This window comes from Enhydra lutris, unplaced genomic scaffold, assembly GCF_002288905.1.
Source record: "Enhydra lutris kenyoni isolate GAN:26980312 unplaced genomic scaffold, ASM228890v2 scaffoldscaffold39, whole genome shotgun sequence".
Lineage (NCBI taxonomy): Eukaryota > Metazoa > Chordata > Mammalia > Carnivora > Mustelidae > Enhydra > Enhydra lutris.
In genome coordinates, this window is record NW_019154123.1 from 26470747 (window position 1) to 26490274 (window position 19528).

Sequence of the window (19528 nt, forward strand, 5' to 3'; positions counted from 1 at the left end):
AGAATCTTAGGAGCTTGAATTGAGAATGGAATCTTAGGAGAAATAGCTAGATGTCCCTAGAATTTTGGCTTCAGTAAATAGCCAGTTTGCTAGGGCTGCCATAACAAAGTCCCACAGACTGGGTGGCTTAAAGAACAGAATTTATCATCTCATTTTTCCAGAGGCTAGGAGTCCAAGATCAAGGTGCAGGCAGTGATGGTTTCTTCTGAGGGATATGAGGGATGGATCTGTTTAGGCCTCTCTCATTAGCCTATAGATGGCTGTCTTCATGTTCACATGACATGCTTCCTATGTCTTCATATTGTCTTCCCTCTGTACATTTTCTGTATCCAAATTTCCCCCTTTTTTAAGGACACCAATCATGTTTAAGTAGAGCTCACTCTAATGACCTCACTTTAACTTGATTCTCTCTGTAAAGACCCTGTCTTCCAATATGGTCACATTCTGAGGTACTTGGGGTCAGGACTTCAAGTTATGAAGGGGGGATGGTTGAGCAATACACCCCATAACAGTGAATCTTTGAAGAAAAAATGGGCTTTCCTACTTTAAACTTGGTAAGTGACTACCATTAGTTTATACCCAAACCTCATATGCTAACTACATATCATCTGTTTTTAATATTAATATGATCAAATTGGAACTGACAGAGTCATTGGCATTTAATAATTGTTGAACCCCTTAGAGAAAGATGTGGGTCTTCTAATTCTGTGTCCTGATAATTCTGCAGCCTAAGATTTTATTATTCCTTTCTAGAGAAACAGGGTTCCTGAAAGTTGAGATGATAAAGAAAATAATAGCTTTTTTTTCTCCCTGGCTAAATTAGGATAGAACAGAATAGAAATAAGGCAGACTGGTCTATAAGTAAATTTAGGAGATGGTACATTCAGGTTTGGGTTACTGAGTTGGATTCCTGATGTTCTTGAGCCCAGTCCTCCTATCTCTCAGCCGTTCCTTGTGTCTGTCTGCCACCACTTTGTTCTTGTGACCAGGAACTATGTAGAGGGTTTTCTTTCTTGTTTATTTTTTGTAGATCCCAGTTCTCCACAGTAGACCTGAGGCATCTCAGGTCTGCAAAGCAGGGCTTTGTAGCAGAAATATACCCTGAGTTCTTACAACTTTTCAGTAGTCATACTGGATGAAGTTCATCATTTTTTCCTTGAGGCTATGCTAGGTCTAAAACTATTCTGAACAAACCAAGTAATTCCTTTTGCTCTTAAGTCTTGATGTCCACATGTTTCTGAGGAGTCTGGCTTGACTTTCTCCTGGTCTTTGAAGGCACCGACCACTGACAGGAAATCAGCATCTGACCATGCTAACTCACGTTAGACTCCACAGGAACTGCATTGTGCATGCACACCTGTGTACACAGAAGGCCACACACAGACTGCACGATTATCTTCCCTTTTCAGTCAAGCACCACCACCTCCTTTTTCCATCAAGTCTTGGAGAATTTGCTTTGCATTCCTTCCACTAATTAAGAAGGACCATGAACATTCTTCCATCCCTTCTGAAGTCCAGGGCTTTGGGCCTGGGAGAAGTTTGTCTCTGACTTACATTTTCTCTCTTTTACATCCTCTAGCTTTTCCTTCAGTATTGGCAGGGCTATAATTCACAGGTCAGACTCTTACATAATGTTAATAGAGCTTTTAGAGCTTTCCTGGCTAGCTGATAACTGGCTTAATATTAACTTTGGACCAGGGTAGAGATAAGCCTGTTTGGCTGCTGACCTTGACAGTAAGGAGCCATGATCCAAGCAGAGGGCAGGTATTTCTTGGGAATAGGAAAGAAAAATGACCCCTGTGCTGGGTACTGTTTGGAATAAGGTATTGTGTGCAGAGAATGGCCCACATTTTCACTAAAAGGCAAAAGCCATCACCTGAGAGAGTGTGGTTCAGAGGAGGCCCTCTAGCTGCTATCAGATATCAGGTGTCCGCGTGTTCTTGCTGCAGAACAGTGGGGAAATCAAGGTTCTCCAATGGCATCTGTGAAGACCTGCTGGGTTGGGCCTAATTCCCTTTGAAGATGTGAAGATGTCTCTGAAAATCAGGTTAGAAACTGGCAAACCAAATAGGCTCTTCTTATGTAGGCTGGAAAGTGGCCTGCTAGCTCAAGGCATTTCAAGAAGATCACAGGGCCCAGAAAAATATCTGCCAGCTTTTAAAACATGAGCACCTGTATATGGTACTCCGACGGTACCTGTTGATAGGTAGCAGGAGACTAAGATTTCAGAATTAGACTAATTCTAACTAAGAGTCCATCCTGAAATAATAGAAGGAGAGGAGAGGAGCCCAGCTCGTTAGATTACTTGTGGTCCTGCCTACATCACTCCCCTTGGTCACAGATTGGTTCTAGGTTTGTGGCCATAAGAGTACCCGAGGTCCTTGGCCTGTGCTGCGAGGGACTTCTGAGGACAGAAAGGCTACAGATGTCACCCACTTTCTGTTATCCTTTTAAGAAAAAATAAGAAGAGCCAGGATAATCCCTGAACAACTTTTTTTTTTTTTTTTTTTTTTTTTTCCTGAACAACTTTTTAGCTAATGATTTTATCTTCCTCCCTTCTGGTATTTTCTTAGGGCTGCTTCTTAGTGGTTTTCTAACCTTTTCCCCCAACCCCCTCCCCCAGGGCTCCGTGTCCCCTACCTGAATGGATGGGTCCTAATTCAGTCTCTTACTAGTACCCTGAGGCTTTTAGTGTCAGTTCTGTTGTCTGTGTCCTCAGGGGGGGCCAGTCTTGTGGACCCAGAAGGCTGTGGCCCCCTCCCTGTTTTTCACCTCCCTCACCCCAGTACTTGTTTCCATCAGGGAACCCTGACCGCCCAGGGGAAGCTGCTACAGCAGGACACGTTCTATGTGATTGAGCTGGACACAGGCATGCAGTCCCGGACCAAGGAAAGGCGTGTATTCCTCTTTGAACAAATTGTCATCTTCAGTGAACTGCTAAGGAAGGGCTCCCTCACCCCGGGCTACATGTTCAAAAGAAGCATCAAGGTAAGGCTCCCAGTGGGGATAACAGAGCAAAGGACAGAACCAGTCCTGGGAGCTGCTTCCTGAGGACAGAGACGTGGAGTAAGTACAGATTCAGAACCTTGGCAGTCTTCCAGCCAAAGAAGCTGTGGATGTGAAGGTTACATATTTTGAGAGAAAGAGACAGGCTGAATGCATGGCTTACGGATCGTGCAGGTTCTCCAGGATCATGTCATTCACTCAGAGTCAGAAACCAAAGTATTTAGCTATTAGATCCAGGACAAAATTTTGGAAATGTCTCCTGAAATAAAAACGTGGAGGAACCTGCCTTCAGCTCAGGTCATGATCCCAGGATCCTGGGATCGAGCCCCGCATCGGGCTCTCTGCTCCACAGGGAGCCTGCTTCCTCCTCTCTCTCTCTGCCTGCCTCTCTGCCTACTTGTGATCTCTGTCAAATAAATTTAAAAAAAAATCTTTAAAAACTTGGAGAAACTGTAATATGTTGTTGATTTTCTTTTTAAACCACTTAAGTATGAAAAGACTCAACTTGGATTCTTCCAGATGAATTACTTGGTCCTGGAGGAGAACGTGGACAATGACCCCTGCAAGTTTGCACTCATGAATAGAGAGACTTCTGAGAGGGTCATTCTGCAAGCCGCCAATGCGGACATCCAGCAGGCCTGGGTGCAGGACATCAATCAAGTCTTAGAAACACAGCGAGACTTCTTAAATGGTAGGTACTGGTCCTGGCTTCTAACAGGGCCAATGTCAGGGAACCCCACACCTCTGAACTTCCTTGGGTCTGGGCTTAACAGTGACCTCATGAGCCCGGATGACATTTTCTATGGATGGTATATTTGTAGTTTTCAGAAACACTTTGTTTAGAATTTTTCTGAACCTGGATATGTCAGTGGAACAGATGGAACATGATAAAGATGCCTCATCTTTCCAAAAGAAGAGCTATTCTCTTAGAGCCTGGACATAGGGTAGATGCCTTGTGGCCACCACTGCCAGCTGGTAATGATTGTGGCCGAAGTCTGAGTTGGGCACATCCACCTTGTCTTAGGGGCTGACTAGCAGTGTCCTATGTTTTCCCATTTCGTGGCTAACGGCTGGTATTTTCACAGATTCTCTGGTGTGATCTAGTGATAACTGGGAATTTGACAGATCAGTGGGAGAGCCTACATAGGTCCTCTTGGTAGCCAGCTTGAGCCCTTTCAAAGGAGAGGTGATCCCTAAACTCTAAATTTCAGTGATATCCTGATACTTCCTAGAGCTCATGATTACACAGAATGTGTAGCTCTCTACGGACCCCGCAGGAGTCCCCTAACTGGTGGTGGGAACCGAAGTGAAATGGTGCTGCTACCTTGTTTATGTTTCTTTATCTCTTTTCACTGCTAGGGTTGTCTCCACGTTGAGCTTAGCATGTGACAGGAAGCGTACGGTTTTAAAGTAGTGCTCGTCTCTCAAGTTGATGCGCTCAGCAGTCATTCTGAGCAGAAACAGAGCCAGAAGGTGAAGGCAGAATGTCACCAGAAATGAAGTTACCCCAGAGACTTAGCTAGCACATATACCCATACATATACATACATACACATACATGCACACATATGCACGTGCACAGACTCAGCAAGCTCATATATCCATATGTGCGCACACACACGTACACACAGACTCAGCAAGCACATATATCCATATGTACACACACACGTACACACAGACTCAGCAAGCACATATATTCATATGTACACACACATGCATGCACACACAGACTCCACAAGCACACATGCCTGTGTGTACATACACGTGCACGCACACACACAGGTCCAGTGTCGAATGTGTCACCTCTTGCCAGTACTGGAATCTGGACTCCTTCACGTGGTGCAGACAGCCCTTGTTGGGTGTCCAGCAGCAACCTGAATGCTGTGGGGAAAGATTGAAGGTGACATACCAGTTGAAGACCATGGGCAAGTCATGATGTTTCTCTGGGCTTCTGTTGGCTCATTTTTGCGAAAAGGAGAAACAGTCTACTCTGCCCACATTGGCATGTGCTCTGGTAGTAGAAGCAGGAAAGCATGGCACAACTCCCTACAATCTCAGTCTAATTGCATGATAAGGGATTTAACACATTGTATTTATTTTAAAACATGTAAAAAGAAATTATACAGCAAGATAAACATGAAACTTCAATTTCACGCTGTAAGTGTGAGAGTATTTTGGGGTCATCCCCTCTGATCCCCCAACTGTAGGCAGTTTGATGGAAAAAAAAAAAAAAAACTTTGTGATCTCTAGGGCTCTTTCTCATTCTAAAAAGTCTAAAATAAAACACCAGCCCAGCCCTGAGGGATAGCAATAGAAGTCGTATATAGTTTACAGTTTCTGAATGTAGAACTTTGAATTAACACCTATGTTGATAAAATTTAGGTAGAAGGTGCACATATATAAAATACATTGATCGAATTACATCCAGTGGTTAAGAATTTCTGATAGATTCTAAGCTGGGATGAGATTTTTAAGTTTATCAATTCAGTACAAAAGACAAATAAGAAAAAACTGAAACCAGCAATAATGGAAGTAACAACAACGGCTCACACATGGAGTCCTTTCTCCGAGCCAGGCACGGTGCTAAGCATGTATTCACAGGTATCATCACCGTTCATCCTCAGGTCACATGGAAATGTGAGTCCTATTATCCTGTATTTTTCAGGTGAGAGAAAGGATTCAGGAAGGTTAATAAACTTGTCCAAGGTCACAAAAACAGTAGGTGATAGAACAAGGACTTGAACCGAGAACTATATAACTTAAAATTAGGCTTTTAACCACAAATTACCATATAGTCAGTGGTGGTAGGGATACACATTTATCTATGACCTCCCCGGTAAACAAAGCAAAGAAAGAAACAGGATCAGGCAGAAGATGCTATAGATCAGGCAGAAACAAACCCTTCCAGGAGATCCGTAGCTTCCCTGATCCTAAGACCTGAGTAATGCAGACTGAACAAGTGGAAGTGGAAGCGGAAATAAAGGCTGTCTGTGTAGCTCATTTAAAAAGCCATATTAAGGGGTGCCTGGGTGGCTCAGTGGGTTAAGCCGCTGCCTTCGGCTCAGGTCATGATCTCAGAGTCCTGAGATCGAGCCCCGCATCGGGCTCTCTGCTGTCTAGGGGAGCCTGCTTCCTCCTCTCTCTCTGCCTGCCTCTCTGCCTGCTTGTGATCTCTCTGTCAAATAAATAAATAAAATCTTTAAAAAAAAAAAATAAAAAAAAATAAAAAAAAATAAAAAGCCATATTAAGGGGGCGCCTGGGTGGCTCAGTGGGTTAAAGCCTCTGCCTTCGGCTCAGGTCATGATCCCAGAGTCCTGGGATCGAGCCCCACATCGGGCTCCCTGCTCAGCAGGGAGCCTGCTTCCTCCTCTCTCTCTGCCTGCCTCTCTGCCTACTTGTGATCTCGGTCTGTCAAATAAATAAATAAAATCTTAAAAAAAATAAAAAGCCATATTAAAAAAAATAATTTAAAAAGTTAAAAAAATAAGCCATTTTATTTTGAAATACTTCAGCACATTTATTATATCTATAAACAGGTAATACCCCAGTTCCATGTGATAGGTACTGATTCATATAGTCAGGTTGATAAGGCCTGCTTCAAAACTTTTTGCCATCTACTTAAAACTTAGAACTGCATTTCTTTGGGTCTAGTCCATGGTCCAGACTTTTACATGGTTCCAAGAGACCTTTCTCTTAATTATAGTGTGTTATAGAGCTATTGCTGAATTAGATTATCAATACTTAAATATTTAATGTCTACAGAATACTCTCCAGGGAGAAAGGCTGAACTCTGGCAGGAGTCTGATACTTTTTTTTTTTTTTTTTTTTTTTTTAAGATTTTATTTATTTATTTGACAGACAGAGATCACAAGTAGGCAGAGAGGCAAGCAGAGAGAGAGGGGGGAAAGCAGGCTCCCTGCCAAGCAGAGAGCCTGATGTGGGGCTCAATCCCAGGACCCTGAGATCATGACCTGAGCTGAAGGCAGAGGCTTAACCCACTGAGCCACTCAGGCGCCCAGGAGTCTGATACTTTTGACACGTTCAAGGGGTAAGGCTGTGATGACAGAGTGGAGCCAGCCTTTTGCTCGCAGAGACATGTGCAGGCATCGCAGGGCCAATATTTCCCTCCTGAGACCTCAGAGAGGAAGAAGGGTGGCCCTGTATTGGGTCCTAGTGAAGTACATACTTATCACTGTAGAAATGTTCCTATAATTGAAAGGCCCCAGCTATAAACCCACTTAAATATTTGTTACAGAGAATCCTGATAAAAATGACAAAAGTGGGGGCACCTGGGTGGCTCAGTGGGTTAAAGCCTCTGCCTTCGGTTCAGGTCATGATCCCAGGGTCCTGGGATCGAGCCCTGAATCGGGCTCTCTGCTCAGCAGGGAGCCTGTTTCCCTCTCTCTCTCTGTCTGCCTCTCTGCCTACTTGTGATCTCTCTCTGTCAAATAAATAAATAAAAATCTTTTTTTAAAAAAATGACAAAAGTGGGCCAGCCCTTGAAGTCATTATTACAGAGTTTGACCTGTATGCCTTTTGCCTGGCTATCCCTCTTTAGTACTCAGGCCTTGGAACTTTCTTATCTGAAACTAAAACAAGGCTCACATCTTTCCTCTGTCTCCTGAGTTCCACTGACTGCCATCCTACCGGTCTCCGAATTGGAGTGACCCTCAGCTCTCGCTTCCTCCTTGCACCAAGGCTGTGGCAGTCTCATCTCCCTCCAGAACGCGTGCCACCCCACAGCCATTCTACATTCTCTCTGGCTCTGCTCTGCTTGGGTCTCACTGGTCACTATCTCAAGGTTTCTGAATCAGCCTCTTTGATTCCTCTTCCCAGCTGCCACGAGGTTCATGTTCTTTGGTTGTGGCTCTGGTGAGAGAATTTAAAATGTTCAAATTCATTTAATCCAATCACTTTTCATGATCTTCAGAATTACACCCAGACTCGTTAGCCTAGCTTTGTTGATCTTTCAACCATGGCACCCATAACCTCCTTTTCCTGTCTCATCTCCTCTTCCTCCATGGAGACGCATGGCCTGCAGGTCCTTTGACTCCATCCCGTTCCCCAGACACACTTCACACTTGCCTATATCCTGCAGAGTCTGAAGCATGTCACCACCCCTCCTACGGGCCCCTACATGCACACGCACCCACACACATGCACACACACAAAGCCTTTGTTGCTGCTTTTGCACAACACTGTGCACCTCACATAGGGCATCACTTCATGTCTGCATTTTCCTTTTTAAGGTAGCTTTCTTAGTTCTCACAGGAGATTATAAGTTCCTTAAAAACAAGGTTAGTGTCTTCCTCAGTAACACCACAGTGCCTGGCACAAAGCCTGTGTGTAATAAGCTTCCAAATCCTTGTGGGATTCCCAGAGCTTAGAGTAACCATCCGCTCTTACCCTGCAGCCCTACAGTCACCCATTGAGTACCAGCGGAAAGAAAGGAGCACGGCCGTGATGAGGTCCCAGCCATCCAGGGTTCCCCAAGCCAGCCCCAGGCCCTACTCCTCTGTCCCCACGGGCTCTGAGAAGCCCCCAAAGGGCTCCAGCTATAACCCACCTCTGCCACCCCTGAAGATATCTACCTCCAATGGCAGTCCAGGGTTTGACTACCACCAGCCTGGGGACAAGTTCGAGGCCAGCAAGGTAAGTGACAGCCCCGCACCCCCACCCTCACCACTCTGAGGGCACAGCCTCCGAGCTCCCTTGAGGAAGTAGCTTCTTTTTATTCTGCTCATTTGACCAGAAGCAACCCACTAAATACAGCCAAGGCTCAATTATTTCTCTTTCTTCCCCTGCCAATTGAGTGAGTTAGACCAGTTCCCTCTGCTCAGATACTCTGTGTTAAAGGACTGTTGCCATCTGCAGAAACTCTGCAAATATAAGGTAGTATTGTAGTGGCAATTTTGACTTCTACCAAATAGAGTAGTTGTGGTTTGAATCACTGAAAGTGACAACTCTAGTGTTTGACATCTTAAAGAGATCACTCTTTCTAATGATGAGCTGCTGAAGTGAGCTCATGGTCCTCCACCATCCACTGGCTGATGCAACAAGGGGAGATTGCTCGTCTGTGTGTGAATGGGAACAGCAGACTTGGATGAGACATTATTCACAGATAATCCACAATTCAAACATCACCATGGCAGCAGCATAGAATTAACTGTAGACCCAGTCTGCACAGCGGTTTTGACCCTACCAAGTGGTAGGTGTGAGAATAAATGGGAAAGGTGTTAGATTAGGAATTCAGGCAATCTGGTTCCATTCCAAATTCTGCAGCTCACTTGTTCTAGAGCCTTAGCAAGTTCATTAATCTCATTAAGCCCCAGTTGCCTATAGAACTTAATGAATCTGTGAATAGGAAGATTTTTTTTTCACTTACGTGTTCTGGTTTTATTGTTTTATTTGCTTTATCCAAATTATTAAATGATACTGAGTTTTTAATTAACTGTTAATAAAAACTACCATAAGTTTTTTTTTTTAAATCAACTGTTAATGTCTAAGTTCAATTCTGCATTAGAATAACTGTACTGACCTATTTCATCACATTACCTAGAAATGATTTTCTACATTAAAAACCCCTTGTGGGTGCCTGGGTGGTTCAGTGGTTTAAGCCTCTGCCTTTGGCTCAGATCATGATCTCAGGGTCCTGGGACTGAGCTCTGCATCAGGCTCTCTGCTCAACAGGGAGCCTGCTTCCCCTTCTCTCTCTCTCTGCCTGCCTCTCTGCCTACTTGTGATCTCGATCTCTCTGTCAAATAGATAAGTAAAAAACAAAAAAAAAAACAAAAAAAACAAAACAAAACAAAACAAAAAACCCTTGTGAATTAACTGAAGCCATGTTGGCCTTTTGTCAAACTTACTGAGGAATTTTTTGTTCTGATCATGCTGTGTGAGGTAGCCAGATTACTAGGAGGTACAGGACAAGATTCAGCTTTCCTGGTGTACTCATATGAAAAGTCCTCAGAGGCAGGACCTCTTGTATTAATGAATACAGGTGGGACCAGAGTTTTGTTCCCCCTCGAGTTGGGTCAGGGTAGGTCATGGTCTTGCCTTTGAATTGGGCAAATGTCTCATTGTTGTTGGTCCTGCTTCAAAGAAGATCAGAATGTAGCATAAGACCAATGCTTTTACAAAAGGAAGAAAAAATGTTTCAAAGGGTCTGTCTTCTTTCTCCTGGGGGGTTGTGACCCTGACATGACCTTTGCCCCAACGTCACTCTGCCCAAGTGCTTATGTATACTTGTGCCTGTGCCACACTCTTCCGTGCATTGGAGGATGCTGGTGGGAAGGTTACATGCTAGAGAGGCTTCCAGGTGGAAGGTGTTTATGCCTTTCCCTAGGCTAGACAATTCTCTGCTTATTCACCCTGGATTATAGTATTATATGCAACATTGTTATAAAAAATAGATATTCAAAGCATGTTTATTGATAACATTTTATCACTTAAAATAATCTTCTGTCTGCTGTTTACCCTGATGGTGGAGGGTTGGCCTTTAACCACACAGTGGGATGTGAACCGGCCTCCTCGTGTCCGTGTCGCTCTTGCCCTTGTCTCCTAGCAGGGTGACCTGGGAGGCTGCAATGGGACCTCATCCATGGCTGTGATCAAAGATTACTATGCACTGAAGGAGAACGAAATCTGTGTGAGCCAAGGTGAGGTGGTCCAGGTCCTCGCCGTCAACCAGCAGAGCATGTGCCTGGTGTACCAGCCCGCCAGCGACCGCTCCCCTGCGGCAGAGGGCTGGGTCCCAGGCAGCGTCCTGGCGCCCCTCCCCAAAGCCACAGCAGCCACAGAAAATAGTGACGGAAGCATCAAGTAAGTGCCTCGTTGGCTTCCCCGGGAGAGGAGTGTGTGGATTAAAAAATCAAAATCAAACAAAGAACACAAAAAATGCAAACACATGCTAGGGAATTCCTGCTGCTTATTCTCGACAGTGCCACTGGAACCAATGTTTGAGTGCTGGAGCCACACGCAGCATGGGGCAGCCAGGCTGGATTGTTCTGGGCTGTGGTTGTTGTTGTTGTTGTTGTTGACAGTAGTGGCTGTGGGTTTTTTTGTTTTTTGGTTTTTTCCTTTTTGTTTATAATTTTCTGTTCGTTTTTTTCCCTCCCCTCCCCCATTAAGAAAAGAACCCTACTGAAACCCTAGATGACAAAAGGTATGCCTTCCGTTGCTCCATTTGACCCACCACAGGATTCACTGGACTGGACTTTATTTATATTGTATTAAGTTACCAATATATATATATATTTTTTTTTTTTTTGATTGACACCAAAAAATTACCTTAGCACGAATGCCAGACCTATATAGGTCAGAGGCCTGCTGCTTCTCCCAGAAGAGAGGGAACTTTTTGGTTGTCTGTGGCAATTCCTCTGTACAGATTGTAACTTTTTTTTTTTTAATTTCTCCCCTCCCCTGTCACTTTAATATATGTTCATGGTAATTTGTAAGATATTTCTTTTCCTTATTTTGGTTGCGAAGACCCTTCTGAACACATTCCTGTATAAAGTATTTTGCACTATTTAAAGAACCCCATATGGATGAAGTCAGGTTGTGCAATATAAATGGAGAGTCACAATGTTCATCATTGTACCTGTAATGTAACTAATAATTTTAAATGTACTATTTTAAATATGTAAAATAAATTTTCACCATGAGCATGTTTTAATGAGGCTAAAGACTAGTTGACCCTTTTTCCCCTATTTCACTATTCTGTGAGTTTTAAATGTGCAAACTATTCTTTTTTTTTTTTTTCTTTATTTTAGGGATTGGTTGAATGCATTGGCAGTGTTTTCCTACACAGAAAGGGCTTTAGTTACTAAAGCTCCAATACTAGCCTTCCCTTCAAGAGCCCCTATGATATCTCTGTCTCTACCTCTGAGATGTAGAATGGTACAGATAGGATTCCATCTGTCTGGGCACCCTTGAGGTGCTGACATAATGTAATGACTGGGGTATGAGGCCGTGCTTGGCTTGCACCCCCTGTTTCCCGTGCTGTCTGGCCATCCATGGCAGAGGTGGAAGGAATTCCCCACCAGAGAGCTGAACAGGGGCACCAAAGGAATAGCGCTTCTTTGGCCCTTTCTCTAGCTCGGGGGAGAGGTGACCAACCTCACCCTGGCCTTTCTAAGTAATGACAGGCCCAGATTGAAATCAGTGGTGGCCTCTAAGGCACAATAGGCCTAAGTCCTTTTATTTTAAAGACATTTGCTTTTGGTACCTTTTAAGGAGCTTTGGAAATAAACGCCCTTAAAGCATTGAAATTCTTAATAGTCAATCACCTGGTAACTACAGAGCTAACCTGTTGTGATTTGTGACCTAATTATGCAAGCTCTCAGCACTTCCTCCTCACTTTTGTGTCTTTTGGCCACTTTTTCATACCTTCCATGAGAGTGAAGGTAGAAGGGATGTCAGGCTGGGCAAAAGAGAACAGATCCAAATATGAATGGGTCATTCCGGTTCTTTGTCAACCCCTCTTGCACAAGGGTTGGTGGGAGTGGACCAGAGGCACAGACTTGGAGTGGTTGTCAGTATTTATCAGTGAAGGACACTTAACCGCATCCTCCCCAGGGCCTACTAGGACCACAAGAGTCAGAATTGGTTGTGATGCCTCCATCATAAATGTCACTGAAACCCTGTTTCCACATCAGTTCCTGGGCCTGTGGCCAAGAAATGGAAGCTCCCCAAACCATGATGACGACTTCTTCTGGGAAGAATATGGAATTGAGCCTGCCCTACCACTTATACTACCCTGAGTCTTTCTTCTGAACATTATTTGTAACATTTCTAGTTTCTCATCAAGCATACCGAATGACCCAGAGGGTTGCTAATAAACGTAGGAACACCCCGCAGATTTACACACGCACTCACTGTCTGTCCACCCTAGGAGTCTTGGTAGCATGGACCTCCCTGACTTAAGGTGTTCCCAGACTGAGTCAGGGATGTAGATTTTGGGGGTAAAGATACAAGGTGAATGTCTGAAGTTAACAGTGATATTGTCTAAAGTCAGTTTCCAGGACTGGTTCTCGCTCAGGTACAACAACTGAAGGGAGTTGCTGGTATGCTAGGGAGCCTGCCTGTTCAGGAGGTTCAAGACAAGGTCTGGCCAAGAGATCCTTGCTTTCTGATGGAGTCCCCTTACTCCCAAAATCTGAGAACATGACTATTATTGCTCTTTCCTGTTCAGAAAGGTGATCATTGAACATGTGTGTTAGCGATAAATATTTTGGAAGCACTTCAGCACATCCTAAAATTCCTGAAATATTAGAACATTCTCCTTCCTCCTAAGTCTTATGTGTGTGTTTCTCCCCCCACCCTGTGCCCCTTTCCCTTAATGAAGGCTCTTTTCATCAGGCTCTGTCTGCAAAGGCCTAAATTTGACAAGGAGACACTGAAGGGAGGCCAACCTCACTTATTCCTGACAATGATAGTCTTTCATCCAAAATCTGTGACCACTCCTGAAATTTATAATGTCTGCCCAGGGTCATTAATGCTGTTTGTGACTTGGCTTTTGACGTCTTTGTTTTTGAGTCCTGACATACGTGGAACTTGAAAGCTCTGCTCTGATCTTGTCTTTACATGTCTGTGAAGTAGCTTCCAGACCCCTTAGTGGGAAGGAAGAAGTTAGGGTATTGCTGCCCCACCACCCTGAGAGCACATAGTGGGTCTTCTCCCAACAGGAAAATTCTAGGACCTCTTAGTGCTCGACAGAGCTCTTTATTCACAAACACCTGAGTGACAAGGAAGACATAGACCAAGAAAAACCCTTCATCCTAAAATAATCAGATAAGTGAGTTGAGTTCAACTATGTATTAAGTCAAATGCTCTAGAAAAAAAAATCCTTTCTGTACTACAGTATTTGGGAATAGCCACAGCCCAAATATAAATAATGAGGTGAAAACCTCAAAATCATCCTGTTGGGTCTTTCTTTCTGGTCTTGGGAAAGTACCAATAGCTTATGCACTATAAAATCTACTTCTCTTATGTTTTCTGTTTTACCCACCACTACCCCCCAACCTCATTCTTCCACCCTCCACCATACTGCTCAGGAAGAGAATTCCTCAGTCCTCTAAGGCTTCTTCAGCATGATATAAACACTTTCCTTGGTAGAGTTTAATAACCCAGTACTCATATTTTCCTCAAGTGCTGCAGCCAACCTTGCACATCTCTCAGGAGGAGTCAGAGCTCATCCTCACTCACTGCCTATCGGAGGCAAGATCAACTACCAGCCACCACAGGAGCTGGCATGCTGGTTTGGGGCCTCCGAAGCTGGGGCTTGACTGGAGCACCTCACCTACTGACTCACCCGAGGGTGGCAAGCCCACCCACCACCTCACTCTGCCCTGACCTGCCATTTTGATTGGTGCATTTTTTGGTACAACAGGAAGTCATGTTCATGGCATACTCTACGAATGAGAAAGCGGGCGGAAGTGGAGCACACGGGTAAAAATGAAGCCACAGGGCCTCGTAAACCCAAGGATATTCTGGGCAACAAAGTCTCTGTTAAAGTGAGTAAGGACTTCCAGAGCTGTGTCCCAACTCTCACCTAGTCCCACCCTGCAGCATCTCACGAGGCAATTTGGGTGGATGGGGTTTTTTCTTCCCCAGCGTGGGGACCAGAGGGGATGTAGTTTAGCAGGATTTTGCATGCAAGATCAATTTATTTTTCGTTTTTTATTTCTCCTGGCAACTTTGATTCAAATAAGTAAGTATCTTTTTTTCTTTTATATCTTTCTCTTTATACTGTGCACATGTTTTATAACACATTATCTGCAGCATTATTGTTGTGAAAAATGCAAGATGCTGGACTCATACTAAAGTTCTCAAAGCTGCCTATTCAGTATCCTAGGTATGAAAATACATGCAGGGGAAGGAGATTAGGGGTATTTGCCAAACCTCCAACCCTGTGAAGTCTGAGGTTTGGAATTTAAGGGCCACTATGGCCTTGGTAAAGTTTCATTTCTTTTCCCCAGAATTCAGACATCATTATCAGGCCTATACAGGGGCAGGGAAGGGGAGGCACATCAGCAAAGCCCAAGTTACTGTTTTGTAATAATCCACCTCTTGCTGTGAACCCACTGATTCTAAGCTTCAGCAGACCCTTGTTGTGCTCCCCCTACCCCAAATCTTGAAGTGATGTGATCTGTTTTCTTTACATTGGGCCCTCTGAAAAGATCTGACTCTGGACAATGGGAATCAGACTGCTGATGCTGACTGAACAGCTTTATAATGTGTGATTCCCCACCTGGCATTTTTTCCCCTTCTTGGGCAAAATAAAGAACGTCCTTCTTGGGGAAAAGAAATTCTATTCCCTCCCTCACTCTCCTCGGGGAAATCCAGCCTCACGGGAGACAAGAGTTTAAATTCTACAACGCTCATGCTTCATGTGCTTGCCTCTTCCACTGCTGTTTCCCGTGAGATGCGTGGCGGCACACGATCCCAGCCTCCTCTCCCACCCCCACCCCTGAAAAGAGCATGCTGCCACCCCTGGGTGATCAGCACCCCCACCTTAGAAGCACCTGGTTTTTTTCTCAGCCCAATATTCCATTGCTCGTGCCTTTCTGAAGTTCTCCTCACTCTCCAGCAAAAGCTGCCTGTGTTCTAACTATGTTCTCTTTCTTCCCCCTCCTCATGCTGCCCTTCAAGGAGACGAACAGTTCCGAGGAGTCAGAGTGTGATGATCTTGACCCTAATACTAGCATGGAGGTAGAAGCAGCTATTGTTGTCCTATTTGCTATAATGATTGTCTTTTTAAATGTGTTCTGTAACAGTGACCTTGTTGAAGTGACCGGTCAGTCAAGGATAAATGGTGATGTGGGAACATCTCTGGGTGTCCCCTCCCAACCTAAAAACAAAAACAAAAACAAAAAATACATTGATCCAGCTCAATTTTTGTAGAAAACTTGACCTAGATTTTTTTTTTTTTTTAAGTAAAACTTCTGGTTCTCCTGAATGCTTGCTTAATATTTCCTTCTTTGGTGGGTATGGCTTTGTGTAGAAAATATCCAACTTCATTATTGGAAACTTAGAGCACTTTTTCCCCCTGTGGAAAATGGCCTTATGAGGAGTGGCAGATTGCCTGCTGAAAGACAAGAACTCTTTTAGTTTCTCCTTCTTTTATTTCTCCTTCCTCTCCCTTCCCTCTTTTACTTTCCCCTTTATCCTCTTCACCTGGTTCTTCTACTAGAACCTATTCCTCCCTTGAGGCTCCAGCAAAATCATGGACTAGGTGTGGTCTGGTGGGTAACCTGCTCCCTAGTTACTGGGTATGGCTGGCTGAGAGCAAATGAGTGATTGTAGCAGCCCCAGGACCCGCCTCTGCTCGGCCCCAGAGCTCCTGCACAGTGCCTGTCCCACCAGGAAGTAAAAATAGCCCTGGGAAAGGCCTCCCTTCTGTAACCTTAGCAGCGATCTCTCTAGAGATGGGAAAACTAAAACATTGTCAGAGGCCTTTCTTATACTGTAGGGCTCCAGGGTATGGGATTGGAACCAGTACCTCCACCAAGAACATGAAATCAACTTCCAGCCCCTTTTTGGCTAGAAACGATCTTGGGTTAGAGAAATAGGACTCCTTCATGGCTTGCCACTGAGGGATAACCCTCATAAATTTACTAACCCTAGACAATTAAAGCAAACATGAGCCTGGCTTTCCCTGCCATTTTGTCTTTCAGAGTAAATGGAAATGTTTTCCTCCAAATCTGTGTTCTCATCACCAGGAATGGATAAAAATTTAGAGCGTTCCTCTGAGTACAAAATAAGTATTTTTAAAAAATCTTTTCCTTTTTAGAGACCTAAGCTTTTCACTTAACTGGATGGACTTTTATTATTCTTATTCTAATTTGACCTAATCCCAAAGAATTCCACCACCATATTAAGGCAACCACCAGAAAACCAGAGAAAAACCATTCTGCCTGAGAAGGAGTAAGGCAGCTACGGAAGATGCCAGTTGCTTTGAGCCAGGTCAGAGCCAGTGGCTGAAAGCAGACATTCTGCCAGGATACAGTGGTTGCCTATGGATGTGGGTATTGCCACAGAGCTAAATTCAGCAGGTGTGTGTCAGTGCCCTACCGTGGGTGGAAGTGGGACTGGCACTCGTAGCCTAAATATATCTTAGAGAATGAGGAAGCCAGGGGAAGTTTCTGGCTCTGCTTTCCCTGTGTTTCCTCGGATAGGCACCAGCTCCCATGGAGCCCACACCTGCCAGCTTGTAGACCCCCGGTGATGCCTGTCCCTCCAAGTCTAAGCTCTGCTGGCCTGTATCACAGATGTCATCAGCAAGCAGAGGCAGCCCAGGCACAGGGAGGGACAAGCCAGGTATTTGTGATCCAGAAGACGACTTGGGACCTTTTTCAGCTCAGGTGGAATGGGGAGAGAAAAGTGCCTTTCCCACCCTGCTCTTTAATGCAAGAAGTGGGCCCAGAGCCTCATGGGGCCAGGTGAGCAATGCAGAAGGAGAAAGTTAACTGATGTAATCAGATGCTCCATTCTATGGTTAGATAAGCAAAAGCACACTCACACTCATATACACTTGCATTAGCCCTGCTTTGTGCATTGAACACATCTCTAAGGTTTTTATTCATCCCAGGCCTGCAGCCCTTCGCATAGACTGAGTGCAGTGGGTCCCAGGGAGGCGCTTTGGGATGCATAAGCAAAAGCAGTCGGATGTTCATGCTGAATGGAGGAAAGCCATGAGTTGTGTTGATGCATGTCTGGAAAGTTTTCAAACACAATACTTGAGGCAGACATTTCAGTTAACTGGCACTGTAGAGAGGGCATGTGGTTAGAAACGAGCCAAATATTCTGGTCAGTCCAGGGTTTCCGTAGGAGGTGTGCACGCAGCCCTTGACTATTCCATACGGATCCTTTCAGGTGCCAGCAAGCTCTTGGGCAGTGTATGGCTGTGTTCGAGTTAACTCAGCACAAAGCAGGTGCTGAGGGAGCGCAGGCATCTTGGCACTGCTAGCTCAGAATTCTCAGACACAAAAAACAACTGAGACATAGAAAGTCAGCCTGTTCAACATGAGTTGAGAATTTTCCCACAGGATAGGTAAGTAGAACGTCATTGCGATGTTCATTGCAGAGGAGGAAAATGGCCAGGGGTGCATAGGAAAGAGAGCGGTTCCTTAAAGACCTGGCTTGAGAAGCAGGGGGGCCTCTTGAAGGCCTCTGGCTGCTCACGGATTATTTGGGGCATCATTACCAGGCCCAGCCTGGCCCCCAACCTCACTCTTACCTTCTGAACCTGAGCACTGTGATGTGCATTGTCTGGCTGTTGACAGTCCCTGTGCCCTGGGGAGGTGTCCTGCTCCCCCCCCAAACATACACTGTGGCCTGTGCCCTGAAGCCCTGTGCTCGGCCCCAGCCGCCACGTCGGCCCCTGCAGCAAGTGCACTGCTCCATGCTAGGTCTCTGGGCGTGAAGTCTGGCCCTCTCCACTGCTTGACCTGCCGCCTGCGTGTTGATTCCCACCTGAGCTGTGTTTAGGTTCTTTCTCCTGCCTTCGCACATCTGTCACTACCAAATTCACTACTTTTCTTGTCTTGTTCTCAATTGGTGGACTGAAGGGTCCCTTTAAGGAGCAGTTTCCTTGAATCTTTGCTTACAGACCAGCTGCTTGCTACCCTCAGGGTTGGCTTATGTCCCACCATACCATTTCACGGAGGTTTATAGACATCTCCTTGAAAGCTACTGAAGAGGGAAGTGAAGCACCCCGAATCCCAGGAATCTAATTTCCAAGGCTTCCCAAGAACTCCGAGCACATTGTAGAAGGAGGCAGTTCCGCTCCACTATACCAGCCTTTGTTTTCCCCTCTGGAGAAACGCTTGTGAAGAGTCTCAGGTAGAGCCCCCGCGCCCCCTCCTGGCATGCCAGCTGCTGCACGATTGGTTCCCTGTCTGCAGATCCTCTCATGGTCTGGCACCCCCTTGCTCCTGTTGACCCGTGACCACACCTCAGAGAGATCTAGTCTGGAAATGGCATGGGTCTGTGCGTTGTTCACCTTACTTTATCTTGCGCTGATTACACATTGGAGGCTGGTGGAGAAGAGGATATTATATATAAGAGAAACGTTTCTACATGGAAGAAGAATCCAGTCAGGCTGAAAATCAAACTCTGGGCTGTTTGGGGAACTAGTTAATATTAATTCATTCTTTCCAGTACAGCTTAGACTGCTGACCGCCTTTTCTTGATGAGGTGTGATGGTGGACTAGCATCACATGCCCACCTGCCACCTTCTCAGGCCTGCCCCTGCCCCAGTGTCTGCACAGACCCCCAGGCGGGAGCCAGGGCTCAAGGGTTCAGGCTTCATATCCACCTTCTGAGCCAGTGCTCTCCTCTGAGAAGTCTGGATCCTCCCTGAACTGTCCTGGATTTCTCATAGGACCCAGCAAGGCGGGTTCCCACACCCCTGCCATCTCAGAAAACTGTCTTGAGGACTGCATTGAGATGGGGTTTTATACCTGCCCTCCAGCCCCAGAACTGCCACATGCCTACATTGTGAGCTGGAGGAGAAAGTCC

General features: G+C 45.2%; 1 protein-coding gene across 6 annotated transcripts in view; it reads left to right on the forward strand.

Annotated features, from left to right (window-relative positions):
• LOC111154980 (kalirin-like) overlaps positions 1 to 19528 on the forward strand; it is a 109900-nt gene that overhangs the window by 62416 nt on the left and 27956 nt on the right. For 2 of the 6 annotated variants that reach the window (XM_022514942.1, XM_022514939.1), the window contains 4 exons: positions 2803 to 2988; positions 3526 to 3697; positions 8421 to 8659; positions 10575 to 10948. In XM_022514942.1, the coding sequence (XP_022370650.1) occupies positions 2803 to 2988; positions 3526 to 3697; positions 8421 to 8659; positions 10575 to 10832 (855 nt within the window). In that variant the 3' untranslated portion in view covers positions 10833 to 10948. Of the gene's footprint in view, positions 1 to 2802; positions 2989 to 3525; positions 3698 to 8420; positions 8660 to 10571; positions 10949 to 14396; positions 14521 to 15658; positions 15719 to 19528 lie in introns of those variants that run through there. The other 4 variants (XM_022514940.1, XM_022514941.1, XM_022514937.1 and 1 more) reach the window with 3 other exon arrangements.